The 16,464-nt window shown below is 32.4% G+C and overlaps 1 protein-coding gene and 2 long non-coding RNA genes across 9 annotated transcripts; all 3 read left to right on the top strand.

Annotated features, from left to right (window-relative positions):
• The first annotated feature begins 742 nt into the window (after positions 1–742).
• On the top strand, positions 743–3,912 carry LOC114077850. The gene is made up of 3 exons (XR_003579121.1): positions 743–1,104; positions 1,315–1,441; positions 3,833–3,912. It is a non-coding gene; the product is annotated as an uncharacterized LOC114077850 (long non-coding RNA).
• A 3,108-nt stretch (positions 3,913–7,020) lies between these two features.
• On the top strand, positions 7,021–13,410 carry LOC114077908. 7 transcript variants are annotated; one of them, XM_027918292.1, is made up of 9 exons: positions 7,021–7,192; positions 7,262–7,332; positions 8,301–8,398; positions 8,539–9,107; positions 9,227–9,329; positions 9,733–9,936; positions 10,100–10,192; positions 10,552–10,931; positions 13,244–13,410. In XM_027918292.1, exons 5-9 carry the CDS (start codon positions 9,228–9,230, stop codon positions 13,281–13,283), a joined length of 819 nt encoding a protein of 272 aa, XP_027774093.1. In that variant the 5' UTR covers positions 7,021–7,192; positions 7,262–7,332; positions 8,301–8,398; positions 8,539–9,107; position 9,227; the 3' UTR covers positions 13,284–13,410. The 7 variants fall into 7 exon arrangements, with proteins under 7 accessions (XP_027774093.1, XP_027774094.1, XP_027774092.1 ...); XM_027918293.1 differs by adding an exon at positions 9,407–9,654 and having other exon boundaries at positions 7,022–7,192; positions 8,539–9,329; XM_027918291.1 differs by having other exon boundaries at positions 7,027–7,192; positions 8,298–8,398; positions 8,539–9,329.
• Positions 13,411–15,702: 2,292 nt separating this feature from the next.
• Positions 15,703–16,255, top strand: LOC114077893. Its single transcript, XR_003579257.1, has 2 exons — positions 15,703–15,913; positions 15,995–16,255. It is a non-coding gene; the product is annotated as an uncharacterized LOC114077893 (long non-coding RNA).
• The last annotated feature ends 209 nt before the right edge of the window (positions 16,256–16,464 follow it).

The following is a 16,464-nucleotide window of genomic DNA, read 5'->3' on the forward strand; positions in this document are numbered from 1 at the left end:
TGTTATCCTTGTACTAACAATTACATTGGCTTACTATTGAGTGTTTTCTTACAAAGTAAGTTAGCTTATAAAAATTTCTGCCGATTCAATTTGTATTGCGTTACTGCTAACACGATTTTATCTCAAAATGCTGGCCTAATTGCCATTTCAAATGCTAGATATTCCCAACTCTTCAGTATATCTAATGTCTCTTCATTAACTTTATATACGTAGAAATTGATGGTCATCGGTCACTCTATATACATAGAAACCTTTTACAAATGAACCAAAATAATTGTGTTCCATCTTAAACTACACCATTTTAGGTCTACGACAACACTAAATCTGGACAATGCTTATAAAGTATTGCCTAAAATACTTTTGGGAACTCTTTTAAAGTGTAAAAAAAGATTTTGACTTTTAGCTACACTATTATTAGCAATACTTCTAAAGTGTACTTTTTAATAGGATAACCAACACTTGATAAGTATTGTTGTAGTTGGCAACAACTATTCACATCAATGGCCACACTTTTAAAGTGTGTTATTTTTATAATTGTTAATACAACACATAAAAATGTGGCCTTAGTGTTTTACCCAAAATTTTATATTCCCTAAAACAATTTAACATTAAAATTTGATCTCCCTCACATTTTTATTTGGCCAAAAAAATAAAACATTAAAGAAATATTAAAAAGAATAAAACATTAAAAAAATAAAAAAGGCAACTTTCCTAAAACTTCAGCTGAAGCTTTCACTTTCAGCTTAAGAACACGTTTTCATCTAGAACTGAAGAACCCATTTGCAAGAACTGAAGAAGAGGATCGAAGAACGGAAGAAATCGATTTTCGTCACATTTCTATCAAACTTCAGCTGAAGAACACAATTTTCAGCTGAAAAATCGAAGAGCAATATGATTTCTCTAAAGACGAACTGAAGAATACCATTTTCCTCTCAGAGCTTCGTTGTTCATGATTTGAGAGCTGAACAAGCTGATTTTCTTCAATGATTCTTTGGTGAACTGTTGTTCCGTCTGATTTTATTTTGAGAATTGAAAGAAAATGCTTCACAAATCAACTTGCCTCATGTCTTAAAGCTTTAGGGTTGTTGGAATAAAGTTTATTAGGTAAGAGATTTTATCTTTAAAAATCTACATTACAGCACTAAGATTTTGATATTTTTGTGTGTCAATCAAAAATTAAAGTTAGGGTTTTTATGACTTGTGTTTTTTATACGAATTTTTTTGATTTGGGGAGTATAGTTTGTAGTTGTATTACGTATAAATGGGCATATTATCTTTTACAGACTAATTTTTTCTCTTGAATGTTGAATGTAGAAGCTGAAGCTAAGTCAAAAGTATATGAAGAACTGAGTTGTAGCTAACTCATCTTTTTTCGAAGAACTGCGGTGTTGAAGCTAGCGATACCTATGATATTTTGTCTGTAATATAGATTTCGTCAAGTGTAAGTAGCTACTATACATGAATTTCCAAAGGTTTTAATGTATGTTTTAATGTCACTGTTTTTTTAGTCCTTTTTAGTCTTCCTGAGTTCATGGTTGTGCTCATCTTAAGATTGGTTTGTTCCTTTGTTAACCATATTTGATTCTGTCTTGTATATATTTGCTGGTAAAATTTTCCTTTTTTCGATTACATGTATTGAAGTGTCTAGAAGTCATTTTCTTGTTTGTCTAGTGGATTTTCAAGTATAGAGCAGAAACGTTAGTTCAATATTGGTTAGTATTTTGGGATCACCTCGTAGGTTGAATTTGTTAAACTTGCTTGGTAGTTTGAGTTGCACTATATAGAAAACAAATCATATACCTTAGAGACAGGAGATATAGGATATATTTTTCAAGTCTAGAAGGGGTGGAGAGGGAGCAGTAACTTGTGAGAGTCTTTTCTGCTAACTGTTACTAGAAATAACAGAATAGAAGTAGAAGATTTGTTTTTGTAGTATGGACAACCTGTTGAGTTTTGGATATTGTTGAAAGTGAGGCTTGCTTCATCGAAGCTTCAGAAGAATTAGGAGAAGTCAGTGCAAATAAAATTGAGAGAAAGTTTTGTATGATGCTGAAGTCTGTTCTATTTGATGAGTTACATGAAACAGATGAGAAAATAGCTTGTAACTTTCCAATTTCATTACATGTCAAGTTCTTCCATATAGAATAGAAGTAAATAGAGCTTTAAAGAAAGTCTATGGTCAAGTGATTTTTCCACTCTGACTTTATGTTTCTCCTTCCTACCGATATCAATGGTTCTGTCATGCTCCACAACGTGGGCTTTCTTTTGAGCTTCAGGGGAAAGAGACCTTCTTTAGTTATAGGATGTTTGAGTATCAAAGTTTGATTTTGTTTGAAATTATTGGATCATGAGATTTTGACCAAGTTCTATCTTTTCGAAAGATGAATACTTTAAGTATGGAGTGATTATATGTGTACTAGGCGATGACCATATAATTTTGGTTTCTATTGTTGTCACGGTTATATCTTTGTGTTATCTTATATATGCTTGTGTTATATGATTATTTGTACTTCTTATGTGGTTTGTTAGACTATAATATGATTATTTCAATAAGATTAGTTACGTTGCCAGTGCACATTGTGGTTTGAAGAGTTGATTTTACTTTTGATAACAGACTTAATCTTTTTTATTGCTTAACTGCTCATCTTAGAGCAGATTAGAATAGTTTGACACCATTTTGTAGGTGTCTATAATTTTCAAAATTACTGTGTGGATTGTTCTAGTCTTTGTTTCTTCCCCACTGTACATGCCAGATATGCTCATAAGAGTCTGTGTTTCTTCCAACTTTATATGACAGAGAGGCTCATAAGACAAAACATCTGCATAGACATATTTTTTTCTTAAGTAAGAAGGATGTTATTCAAAAAGCATCAAGCAGATGCACAGATTACAAAAGAAAGATTTTTCTATGTCAAGCAAACAGTTAACAATAGTGATGATAAATTCTAGGTAAGAATCGACACTAAGTAAATGAGAGATATTTACCCAACCAAAAAAAGTAATCAAGCATTCTACTTCAATGGTAATCCAACTAAAATAAATTTTTCTGTGTCAAGCAAGAGTATTTTAGAATAATCCAACTGAAACAAATAAATTTAGGTGGCAACTTAGTTCTCCAGATTAATTTCCATGGACATTGATCAGTTAAGGTCTTTTTAGAGCTTTGTTGAAGGTAGCATGCTTTAACTGACTAGGACCCATCCCTGCTATATGTCCATATAAGCTTGACCCTGCGTCGACTATTGATTGCACTAGTTTGAATGGTAGCCATATGGCTAAAAACCTCTTCCAACTGTTAGGCATTAATATTTCTCCTTAGGTTCAGTTTCCACATATTTTCTTCCCAGTACTGCGACATGGTTGAGTCTGGATAAGATGTAATATGGAAAATGTTTGGTAAAAACATTCATTAAAGGAGTGTTTCCTAACAAATATATTTTCAAAACTGACTATGTTCCCTGTTTGTCACAAAATTCATTAAAGGATAGTTTTGATGTACTAATTACCTATTGATAAGATAAAATATATGTATATAATCAAATTAATCATAATATAATCACAAATTTATCTGTTATATTGAAAAGCACACACGTGGTTAAAAACTATCATTGAGAATATTGATGAATTGACATCTCTATGATTAACAAGCCTTCGACATTCAATTTGTTGGTAATTCAGAGCTTCTGCGATTCCAATGGCTATTCTGAATCTTTTTTAGTTGTTACTACTGATTTGCAGTAACCTTACCATGTTTGTTTTCTTTTATATTTTATTTGTCTACTTTCTTTCTTAGTTGTGTCTATCCTATTAATTTTTCTTATTTTTTCCTTAGAAGTATCATCACCATTTAAAAACATTTGTGGAGTATTCAAGGATTGATTTGTCATAGCAAAAGTGTCATGACTAGGTAAGAAACTTTTATCATCTTATAAAACATGACTCTGATAACTTAATCGTGACTTTTAAAAATTACTAGTTTCTGACAACGTGCGTTGCACGTTTATTTTTTACTATTGTTATATAATTTAAAATTGTGTTATCAAATAGAAAATGTTTATATCAACAATATTAATTTTACCAATTATATTTTATGTATAAACAAAAATAAATAAAAAAGGATACGGCATTTCGCATCAAATCATCTATATTTTAATTAAGAATTAATTTAAGAAAATGTGAAAGTCATCTACATTTTTATTAAAATGATACAATTTAACATTTAAATTAACTAATTAAATTCTTTTATAACATATGATTTGTCAAGTGATGGGTTCAATCCATTTTGAACCATGAGTATATCACATTGAACATGGCCAGTTATGTTAATGGTGTATAATCATACCCCTTGGATGTGCATGAAATCTGAATATTCTATACTTTCTTTACTTATACTTGGGCTGCGATCACCTGGAAATAACATTGACATTTACTTACAACCATTGATAGATGAGTTAAAATTATTGTGGGATTCTGGGGTTGAAACATTTTATGCTTCAATAAACCGAACTTTTCCAATGCGTGCAGCTCTTATGTGGACAATCAATGACTTCCGTGCATATGCTAGGTTATCTGGTTGGAGTACAAAGGGAAAGTTTGCTTGCACTTGTTGTAACTATGGCACTAATTCTCAATATCTTAAACATACTCGGAAAATGTGTTATGGATCATCGTGTTTTTCTACAGATGGATCATCCATGGAGATTTGACAAAAGATCTTTCAATGGAAAAACTGAATTTAGGCCTCCTCTACTTTTCATTAAGGGAACAAATGTTCTTAATAGCTTGCACGGTTTTGAAAATGTGTTTGGAAAGAATATAAAAAGACCAAATGATGGCCCATGGAAAAAAAGGTCAATCTTTTTTGAATTACCTTATTGGCAGCACAACATGTTACGCCATAACCTTGATGTAATGCATATAGAGAAGAGCATAGTTGCTAGCATACTTGGAACTCTTTTGGATAATTTCTGCCAAAACAAAGGATCATGCAAAAGCCCGGTATGATTTGAAAGACATGGGAATCAAGAAGAACCTTCGTCCAAAAGATACATAAGAGAGTAGAAGAAAAATGTTTTCAAAAGCATGCTTATCAATGACAAATGGAGAGAAATCATTTTTTTGTGGAGTTTTAAAGACAGCAAGCTTCCTGATGGTAGTGCCTCCAATATATCTAGGTGTGTGCATATGGATGAAAGAAAAGTGTCCAATTATAAAACCCATGATGCTCATTTCGTGTTACATTACTTGCTTCCAATACCAATGATTTGCATTCTTCCAAATCATGTGGCTATTCCTTTTATTCGTCTTAGTTCCTTTATCCATCGTTTGTGTAAAAAAAAAATCAAATTGGAGGAACTGGATTGCTTAGAAGTTGAGATAATAGAAACAATAAATCAGTTGGAGCAAATTTTTCCTCCTTCATGTTTTGATATAATGATCCATTTGCCTATTCATTTGGCGAAAGAAGTTAGATTAGGAGGTCCTGTTCAAAATCGATGGATGTATTCAACTGAAAGAGAAATGGGTACATTCAAATCATACATCCAGAATAAACGTTATCCAGAAAGTTGCATAGCAGAGACACGGCTGGGAATAGATTGTATAAATTTTTTCTCCAATTATATGCATGGGGGTGTGCATACCAGATTTAACAGAAGAACCCGAAATAATGATAAATGTGAACCAACCGATGCAGAAATTATAGGTTTGTTTCCTAACAAACAAAGAAAAGTGATCCATTCATTTTAGATAACAAGACATTAAGTTAGGCACATGCATACTTATTGGGAAATTGTGACAAGATTCCAAAATATATTAGGTACATTTATTTGAATAGAATTGTTTTTGTGTAACTAATTTTTAACTTATTTTATATGTTATTTTAACAAAAAAATACAAGTGTTTTATGGAGAGCATGAGCAAGAGACTAATAATCACCCACGAAGATCTAAATGGAGTAAGGGTAAGAATATTTTTCAAAACTTCTCTCAATGGTTTGAAACTCATGCTTTGCGAGAGGATGTACCTGATTTGATAAAACAATTGTCTAGAGGACCAAATTCTGTTGCAAAAAATATATTCTGCCTATCTCATCAATGGATATAGATTCCATGTTAGACAGCGTGATTCAAGGCGTAAAACACAAAATAGTGGTGTTACACTAGTTGCCTCAACTACAAGCTTTTCAAGCTCAAAGGATAAAAATCCGGTTGCTGCAGATCTGACTTATTGTGGTAGAATAGTTGATATTATTGAGTTAGACTACTATGGTCATTTTAAGGTTATTCTATTTAAGTGCGATTGGTATGAGGTTGAAAATGATACTTATGGCCTTACTTATGTCTATTTTTAGAAGAGATGCTCTCAAGAAGAGCCATTTGTGCTTAGATCTTAAGTACACTAATGCTTCTATGTGCAAGATCCATATGATCAAGATAGAAATTATGTTATGAAGATTGTTCCGAGAGACTTGCTTAACATGGGTGATCAAGTTGAATCTAATCTCCCAAAATGTGATGAAAACAAGCCATCTGAACATTTGATGGGACCATCTATACCAAAAGATAATTGTGAGGTTCTCGTAACAAGAAGTGATGTACCAGAAACAATTATTGATGTGCCTTAGGAGGAATTCTCTACTCAACAACTTGAAGTCGATGACGAGGAGTTCAAAGATGAATCTGCTTATGAGTTTGAAGATGAGTCTAAAAATTACTATGAAGATGAGTCTGAACATAAGCTTGAAGATGAGTCGGAAGAAGAGTTTGAAGATGATGCACCATGAGTTTCCTTATTTTTGTAATGAGCATATAGTGCTCACTTTCTTTTTTTGTTATTTAATTGCTTTTTTGTCAGAAACATATTAAGATATTTAATATGTGGAATTGAAGATTAGATCACTACAAAGGTTAAGTACTCTTTTATCTCTTTTCATGCATCTGATTGTTGAACAACCCGTAATTCTAGCTTACTATTTTTTTATTTGAATGTTTATTGACACAAACATATATGACTAAAGGTTAGTAATCTCTGAAGTATTCATGGTACAATTATCAAATTACTTTCTGATTTGTATTTATGAATTGTGATTGTTATATAAATACTTATATAAATACTTATTTCTTAAGGTTTTAGAGATTATAGGAAGCATAGAAAACTCTCCAGCATTACTTGAAGTTAGTCATCTCTAAAGGTTTGTACCACTCTTCTCTTCTCTTTCGTATTTTTCAATTCGGAATTGAAGTTTCCATTTAATTTGAAGGTGTACTACCCGATTTGGATGTATGAGGTTACGAAGATAAAGAACCCATTACTCCAACTGTGAGGATCTTTGTGAGTATTCTTATCTCTTCCTACCTTGTGGTGGTGTTTGATTTCTATTTCCCTGGTTTTTCTTATTATATGAAGAAAAGGAGGTGACCTGCTCCCGCATTTTATTCTCATGGTCTCTTTGTTCGACACTCGTTAATACTGTGAATTCGATTTCTTTGGTCTTATGTTTTCTTGGTACTTGTATCCCTTTTTGTTAATTCTCATATCTTAGACTAGCTTGTTCATGCTTTGCTCTCAAAATAGCTTGTTCATGGTTTGTTCATTTGTTAAGCACAATGGTTCTGTCTTGTATGTGTTTGCTGGAACAATTTTCTTGTTTTTGACTACATGTCTTTAAGTGCCATGAAGTCATTTCGTTGTTTCTCTACTGCATTTTCAATTATGGATTAGTAATTTTAGTTCAATATTCTCATGCTTAACTAAATTGAGCTTTCAACCTTTCAAGATGATCATTACAAGTTGAGCCTTGTACTCTGAATAGGCAGCAAACTTTTTATAATCAAATAAATGAAGAGAGCTTTACTTATTCTATTCTTTACCTTTTATCTTCTTGTATGATGTGAACTTTTCAGATGTTACTATTGGAAGTTAAATGTCAATGCAAATACAAAAATTTGATATTTGAAGTGGTTTCCTCCTTTTTGGGGCGTGTCTTGACAATAACTGTCTCTTATTCTTTCATAGATACATTTCCCGCATGATCTTCTCAAATTTACTTTCCCAAGTTTAAGGCCTCCAACCAGACACTATTAAAGCTTAGCCCTGTTCTCTGAATCAGGCAGACACTATTTAAAGTTTGATTACATATTTGAGTCTATTTTCTAAAATTTAACTTGGAGCAGTAAGAAGTAAAAACATACTTTTACTTCCCATGTCATTTCTTTGCATTCTGCATTTTTGTAACTGAAATAGTGAGCTGCTAGTTTGTTGGATGTCACTCATATACTTTGTGCTTCTGCATAAAGTAGCTGGCTGGTGTGGTTTCTGATACAGAATAAATAAGAACATTGGTGTGGATTTCCTTTGCTCGCTCCATCAATATTACATTTGATCCAACCCATGTCAGGTGATTTCCCGTTCACTATATCTAAATATAATGTAGGAATATATGACTGTAGTATGGCCATAATTCCTTTCCACTGATAAGCAACCTTCGTAATCTAAGGAAACTTTATTCTTATTATCTGATGAATTATTATTTTGTAGGTCAAATTCCTGTAGGAGAACAATCAAGCAATCAAAGATACAAAAGAAAAAGGGTTCTAATCCAAACAAAGCTCAAAGTCCATTGAATAATCTGGATATTGATATGCAATACAAATCAAGTGCTGAATCAGCCAACAAATTCAAGATTAAGAGAGAACAACTTGCAAATGAACGCAATGATAGAGCTACGAAACAGCAGACACCAATACCAAATAAAAGAAAGAATTTTGAGGAGGTTAGAACCTCACATATGATTACAGGGAAAGGGCAAACTAAACATAGGTTATTTCCGTCTAAAGAGTCCATTGAAGAGAAAGGAATTAAAATTCCTATGAATGACTATATGTTCTAAACATCATTCAAGAAAGGTATTTCTGCTTCAGTACATGTGAATGGAACAACACTAGGTAATGGATAGGCACAACATGACATTGAGGATCTACTGAACTTCAAACAGGTGAAGTGAAAGTTGGTTCGACCAGTCACCAGTATCGGTCAGATACTTGATAGGCAACAGATACACAATGGACATGATATTCTTCATCTACCAAATTGCAAGCAGTTAAAGAGTAAGTCGGTCATACCAGCTAGTACTCTTGATTAGTTTCTAAAAAATCAAGAGATACACATAGATGATGAAACAAAATGTTATAACCACACAACATCTGATGTGCATACTCCTATTAAGAATGAACACAACAAAGGATTGGATGATATTGTGGATCAAGAAGAACTTGGTGGAGATGAGTGTGATGTCCAAGAGGAAATTATCATTGATTGTAGTACAAAAGGTATGTCTTAAACCTTGTAAGATTTAGTACTCGTTATAAAAGAAATATCTTATTTCCTGTATGTTACATAAATCTAGAAATATCAAAGCCAAAAAAAGTTCGAGGACAAACAAAATATAAGGATAATTACGCAAGAAATTTGGAAGGAAGAAAGGAAGTGACATTTGATAAAGGACAACTAGTGGGACCAACTAATAAGATAGTGTCACAATTAAGAAACTTTGTAGGAACAATTTCAAGGAATCTTAGATTCATCAGCTTGATGTACACTAGTTGGCATGTGGTGCCAAAGAATACTAAAAAGCGCATGTGGAAATATATAAATGTAAGAACAATCACTATTTGATATTGCATATTTTTATTTTTTTACTTACTGAAGCTAAATATATTTTATTTTGCATAGTCCAAATTTTTAATTCCAGTAGAAGGAAAGAAGTGGGTGATGACTGGTCTTCGTGATGCTTGGAGGCGATACAAACAAAAAATTAAAAAGAAATTTTTCGACAAAAATAGTACCCTTGAGGATATGCTAGAAAAGCGTCCTGATGGCATTCCAGAAAATCAATTCTGCCAGCTGATCGAGTATTGGTTACACCCAACTGTTCAAGTAAGGCTAAAATAATTCATTTCTACTCATCCACGTAATTTGCATCATATGTATTTTTTTAATCAATTAAATAATCTCTTTTTGTTTATAATAGACCATATGCGAGATGAATTCTCTAAATATTTTTTTTATCAATTAAATTATCTCTTTTTTTTTATAATAGGCCATATGCGAGATGAATTCTCAAAACAGGAAAAAACAAAAGTGGAGGCATCGAATGGGACCTATTAATTTTGCAAGAATATGCGTCGCATTGGTAATATTTAGATAACATTTCTTCAAAAATCTGAATTTTCTTTTTTTTGTACTTTATTGGAACATCATGATTTTTTTTAAAATTTCTGTTGATATAATTTTTAGCGTTCAGCCAAAGACAACAATGAAGAATCATCAAAGTCTGAAATGTTTATAGCAACTCGTACCAGACTTAAATTTTATATATTGTTGGGAAGTTTGACTCCATTGAATTTTATTACGTATGTCTTATTCTTATTTCTCTTTTTCTTCGTCTTGTTCAAGTGCGAGGAGGTATTAATTCTTAGTTGATGTCTCTATCATAGGCTGGAAATGAAATTGTACTCACAATTCACTATGGAATGTAATTTAATTCAACAGGCTGAACTTCAAAATCGCAAAAGTTCAGGGGAAACAACTGATGATGCATTTACGGTAGTGTTTGGAAAGGAGCATCCTGGTCGACTTAGGTGCTACGGTAGATCAGTGACAAAAAGTTCTTTGAAGAAACATGAGGAAATTAAAGATCTAAAACAAAAACATGCCAATGAAATCACTTCTCTAAAGGAAGAATTGAGAGAAGAAATGCGACATTTATTCACTCCTTTGTTGCAAAACAACCCTGGATTGAATTTTCAAGACATACAAGGGTGTGTTGGATCTAACCTTGCTTCACCTATTGATGTAAGTAGCGCAAAAGCTTTAAGAGGCAAAATCTTTCACATTCTTCAGGATCAGCTCATGATTCAGTTCTTCAAAAGGTATTTTGTATTTCATATTCTCTGTTAATAGTCTGAAGATATTTTACTATATTGAATCTTTGAAAATTCACTCTGTACTTTGTTTTTGTCACTTATTGTTTCCTTTTTAGATTCTATAACTAATTTTGGATTGTAGTTGTGTACTTTTTCCCCTGTTGTTTACTACTTTGAACTGTAATGGTTCTTGCGAGAGATGGTTTTAATTTTGAGATAGTTTTGTTGTATTTTTGTGAGTGAGTTTGTTGTCACTTGTTCTAGTTAAGCTCTGTTGTGATGTGGTTTGAGTTTCATCTTCTTGATGTTGCTTCTTGTTCTTGTTTTCTTTTTTAAATTGCTTCTCTCTCTTTTTTTCTTGGTTTACCTTTTGATTTGTTGTTGGAAGGAGTCTGAGCAACTCTGACTAAATAAAAATCAGGTAAGCTAATAATTAGGAGTTTTAATATATCCATGTTATGTTGAACTTTCCTATAAGCTCAGGTCATAAATGGTCTTGTTTGAATCGATAAACTTCGTTTTGCAGCATTTCAAACACAAGCTTTGTGTGCTAGTAGTTTGTATGATGAAATTTTTTGGAGGTATGCAGTTTGCTTGTATTATATTACCTTATTTTTTCATAAAGGCTTGCATGCTTGCAGAGCAGTTCCACTTTTATCAAAGCACCGGTCGGGCTTATAGCATGTGAAATATCTAGAGCTATACGTTGATTATGGTCACTGTAGCTTTGATTATTATATGTCGCTGGCTTTAATTAGCTTGATTTCTATCATGGGTGATAGTCACTTGCTCTGCTTGTGAAGAACATCTAGAGACAGATTCTTATGTCCCCGTTATCCTTTTGTAACACCTATAAATCTTCATGGTATTATGTTTGACATTCTTTTGCTTAAATTCAGTGTAAATTTAAATACAAGAAGGGCACATACCTTGACAAATCTTCTATCTTCGGTATCCTTTATTAATGTGACAGAGAGAATTCTCCAACAAGAATTTATGTTCCTTCGTGGGGCGTTTCTTGTGATTCTTGACGGTCTAAGTTTGGGTTTGTGTACTTTCCAGCTAATTTACTATTAAAGCTTTCTGTTTTTTGGTTTAACTGTATTTGAAATGTAGGTTTTTCATATAGGGTCATGACATCAACCCTATAGTACTTGTCATCTGTTGATGCACTCTTATTGTAACCTTTATTAGAAACAATAGTTACATGTTTTCAACTTTGAATCGTCGAAAAAATGAATTACAATCTGCAGTATTATAATTCTATTAGCACTTTACTTCAAAAAGATACACTATTGTTGGTTGTAGTACAGATGTGGTACTTTGGGCACTTTTGGTTGCTTGAATGAACACAAATGATGTCTCGTAGGCTTTCTGGTGTGTGATGAACTTGATTGTGGTAATATTGCAGGAGTTGTTCTTGACAACTTGGGTTGAGTTTCTCATGTTGATTTGAGTGTATTTGTTAATCTTGCAAAACTTGTTAAGCTTTCATGTCTAACAATTCAATTGTTAGTAAAATGCCTGACTTGTTAAACTTGTAAAGAATCTGTATTGCATTTATAAGTTTCTAAAATTGTTGGGAAAATGCCTAACTTGATAAACTTGTAAACTTTTAAAGGCTTTTTGGTTTGTGTTGAAACTTGTTTGTGTACTACATTTGCAGGTTTCTTAAATAATGTTTGCCTTGTTCCCCTTTGTTTTTGTTCTTCCTATCATCCTCCATCTCTTTGCTCAATATCAAATTGTGAATGTCAGCTCCCAGTTCCTGCCTAATACAACAGTAACTGGGAGAGCTGGTCTCTTGAGGTCTTTTTTTATGTACAAAACTGGAAAATTTCATTCAACATGTAGATTTTTTAATGTACATGCTTAGCTAATTCAACAAGTTTAACAAGACAAACAACAGTTTGAACTTCTTAAATCTCTTCTTCTTTTTGTCTCCAGCAGCTGCAATGTTGTTCTTTGTTAGCTTCTTTTCGTCATGTGCATTCTGTTCTGCATGAGATTTCTCGGTTATGCGAGTTTTTTTTAGTTGCTGGCCTTTTCTCATTAGTCTTTTTCTCAGATTTTTGTTCCATTGTAGGAAGAGAAAGGGAAATTTTACAGATGCTTTGAATGGAATTTGGGATGATGTGTGTCTGTTTATCTCGTTGTGTTTACAATACATGCAGTAACCCATAATTCACGTGATTATAAATGTTCTATATGATTTGCGTGTATATATTGATTTGGATTGGTTGGCTTACAATGAATAATCTCCAATTATGCACTTTCACATTTATTTCACTAACTTATAATTTTTTTTCATTGTGCAGGGAAATGCTGGTAATTGAATTTGAATTGTGGCAGAAGTAAACTTGATCTATTGTGGTGAACGATTAAGAGTTTTTGTACTATTGCCATATATGTTTGTATGCATTTGGTATTTTGAAATTTATTGATATTAGAGATCTTAAAGCAATTATTTTCTAAGTTTTGGAGTTTTTGGACATGTTTCTCGAAGTTTATTTGAAATATATAGCTTCGATTTAATTATGTGATCATATATTGAATATATTCAATTCAATAGTGTTGCTCTAGATGAGATATAAAGTTACACTTTAAAAGTGTTGCTCTAGATGAGATATAAAGTTACACTTTATAAGTGTTGCTCTCGATTAGATATAAAATTACACTTTATAAGTGTTTCTCTAGATGAGATATAAAGTTACACTTTATAAGTGTTGCTCTAGATGAGATATAAAATTAACTTTATAAGTGTTACTCTAGATGAGATATAAAGTTACACTTTGTAAGTGTTTCTCTAGATGAGATATAAAATTACACTTTATAAGTGTTGCAATATGAGATATAAAAGGCAACACTTTTTAAGTGTTGCTCTAGATGACCTATAAAAGGCAACACTTTTGAAGTGTAACCAATTAAACTGCAAAGTCAACGCTTTTTATTGTAATATAATAAAATATAGGTGTTGCTAATGCATCACAACAAAGTGTGGCCTTATACTTCTTTGGTTACGCTTTATAAGTGTAGCAAAAAATGGCGACATTTAATAAGTGTTGCCTAATGTAAAAGGTTACGCTTCTTTTGGCCACCCTTTAAAAAGTGCTGCCTAAATTCCAAAAGTGTGGCCTTTTATCAAAGACCAAACTTTATGCTAGTTTAGGCTACACTCTAGTGGGATGGCCGTAGGCCAAAAATGGTGTAGTGTGATAATCTTTATAAAGTATGTCGAACTTCAACTGTTGTTAATATGTACATTTTTATTATGTGTAGGACTTATGTCCCTTCCTTTACAAGATTTAACCATGAAACAGTATCCCAATTATTCAATCCACTATTAGTAAACACCAGCACCAACGTAACCGTCTATACAATATGTTCATTCAACATTATTCTACATGTATTCATTTTTCTAAGGCATTCACTCCTGCGCCGCCATTCCCATTTTACTTTTACATAAATTCTAGAAAACTGTAGCCCTCTTACCAATATACTTATACTTGCCCTGGCCCTTTTATAGGCCACTTCTGGCCAACAAACCTTGATTAATGTTTTACACAGCTGAAACTTCTGCATTCTGCACAAAACTTAATGTACGACACTATTTCCCTTGTTTCATAAACTTATGGACACATATTATATAACATAATTAATTCGCGTATATTCCTGGACTACTAATTCTTGACTGAAATATATGTGGACTACTTAGGCTCCGGTATGTTGTTTTTTTCAAACAAACATTCTACATTGCTTAACAGACTTAAACAAACTAATTTCTCAACCCCTACAACTTAAAACAAGATTTTCCTCTATTTTGGTTCCATCGAACCGCCAACTCATAAAATACATTAGGATAACATTAACATGAGATAGGTGCACAGTCCATCAAATACCCGTCAATTCATATGTGATCTCCAATTTATCATCACTCCCCGTCTCTCCATTGCATTCCTCAATGCTCACAGTGTCGTTAATGTTAGTAAGTCAACTTGCAAATGCACATCCCTGCCTTTAAAGGTCAATACGAAGCATCACACTAAGTTACTAACAAAAATTGAACATAAAAATACCTATTAAATATATGATAAACCCATTATCACTAAATCAAAGTAGTCTACAACACATAAGAGATTTGTCAATTTATGAGGCGAACAAGTCGTCTAACTATCTTATTAAATAAATAGTTACTGATGACTCACTTAATCAAATAGCCTGACTGCCACAATAAACTATTACCGTCAAAGTAGAGTCCTTTTATATATAAAAATTGTAAATGCTAAGTACAAAATTTAGTGCATTGAAAATTTTACAGGATAAATCGAAGTTATGAGGAATAACTAATATGGAAAAATGTTAACTATAAACAAAAAATTTTATAAATTCATATCCTTATAATTAAACAAGGTCCGTAAATTTTACAAAAATAGTGGCATAACATTAAATATGACAGATTACCTACGCTCATAACTAGGTCTGATAATAAAATTCATATAATTCAATGTCCATCTGAGACCTAACAAGTATCAAATAATGTAGGCTTAGATTTGAAACGTCCATCCACAAACTACGCTCAAATAACCCATCATAGTTCATTGCAATAACGAATAAATACTCCAAGTCTTTTCGCAAACAAATGAAATAGTTGACAAATTTTTTTACCAAACATTGTGTCTGTTCTGAAAGGCACTTGCACATGTAAAATGGTACGTATCTTTCAAACGAGTTCAAACCTCTTTTAGATTTGTGCAAAAGTATATATGATGGGTCCACCCTACATACACCCAATAACGATTACTTTTCTCTACCTTCTCTAATAAACACACAATTATTACATTACTATCTAGAAATTACTACATACTATGACATATTCACTTCTATCATAATTGGATATTACAGGGGATAACTTATTACTTAGAAAGAAAATTTGAAGGATATGGGAATTTAGAAACTACAGGCGAGCCATGGTACTTATTGATGAAAAGGTAATGCCCAATTCTTTCTAAATATATAATACATTGTTAGTTTAGCTTTATGCAATGCACTTACCAAATGACATTTAACAGGGAACTTTGAAATGTGGAAGAATCAAGTGAATTGGTTTCGACAAAATATGAGTGAAGGCTTTGTGATCACTATCAGAAATTGCAGATGTTACTGGATAGTGTAGACCATTACAGTCTGATTTTAAAAAATAATATTCTTACGGATAACGGTCATCCAAAAGCTGCAGGATGATTCCATTCACATTCCGAAAAATGGCTTCCAGTTTATTAAGCCAAACATTATTCGCATGAGGGTCAATAACATTATCATCTTATTAGGTATACTAATTCCCATTATTTATTCTTCACACATTCTAGGATTTATGTTCTAAATAGTCTTCCTCTTGAACTTATTGATGAGGTTTGATGGCGGTCATCCAAAAGATGCAGGATGATTCCATTCACATTCCAAAAAATTGCTTCCAGTTTATTAAGCCAAACATGATTCGCTTGAGGGTCAATAACACTACCATCCTATTAGGTATGCTATT

This window comes from Solanum pennellii, chromosome 7 (genome assembly GCF_001406875.1).
Source record: "Solanum pennellii chromosome 7, SPENNV200".
Taxonomy (NCBI): Eukaryota; Viridiplantae; Streptophyta; class Magnoliopsida; order Solanales; family Solanaceae; genus Solanum; species Solanum pennellii.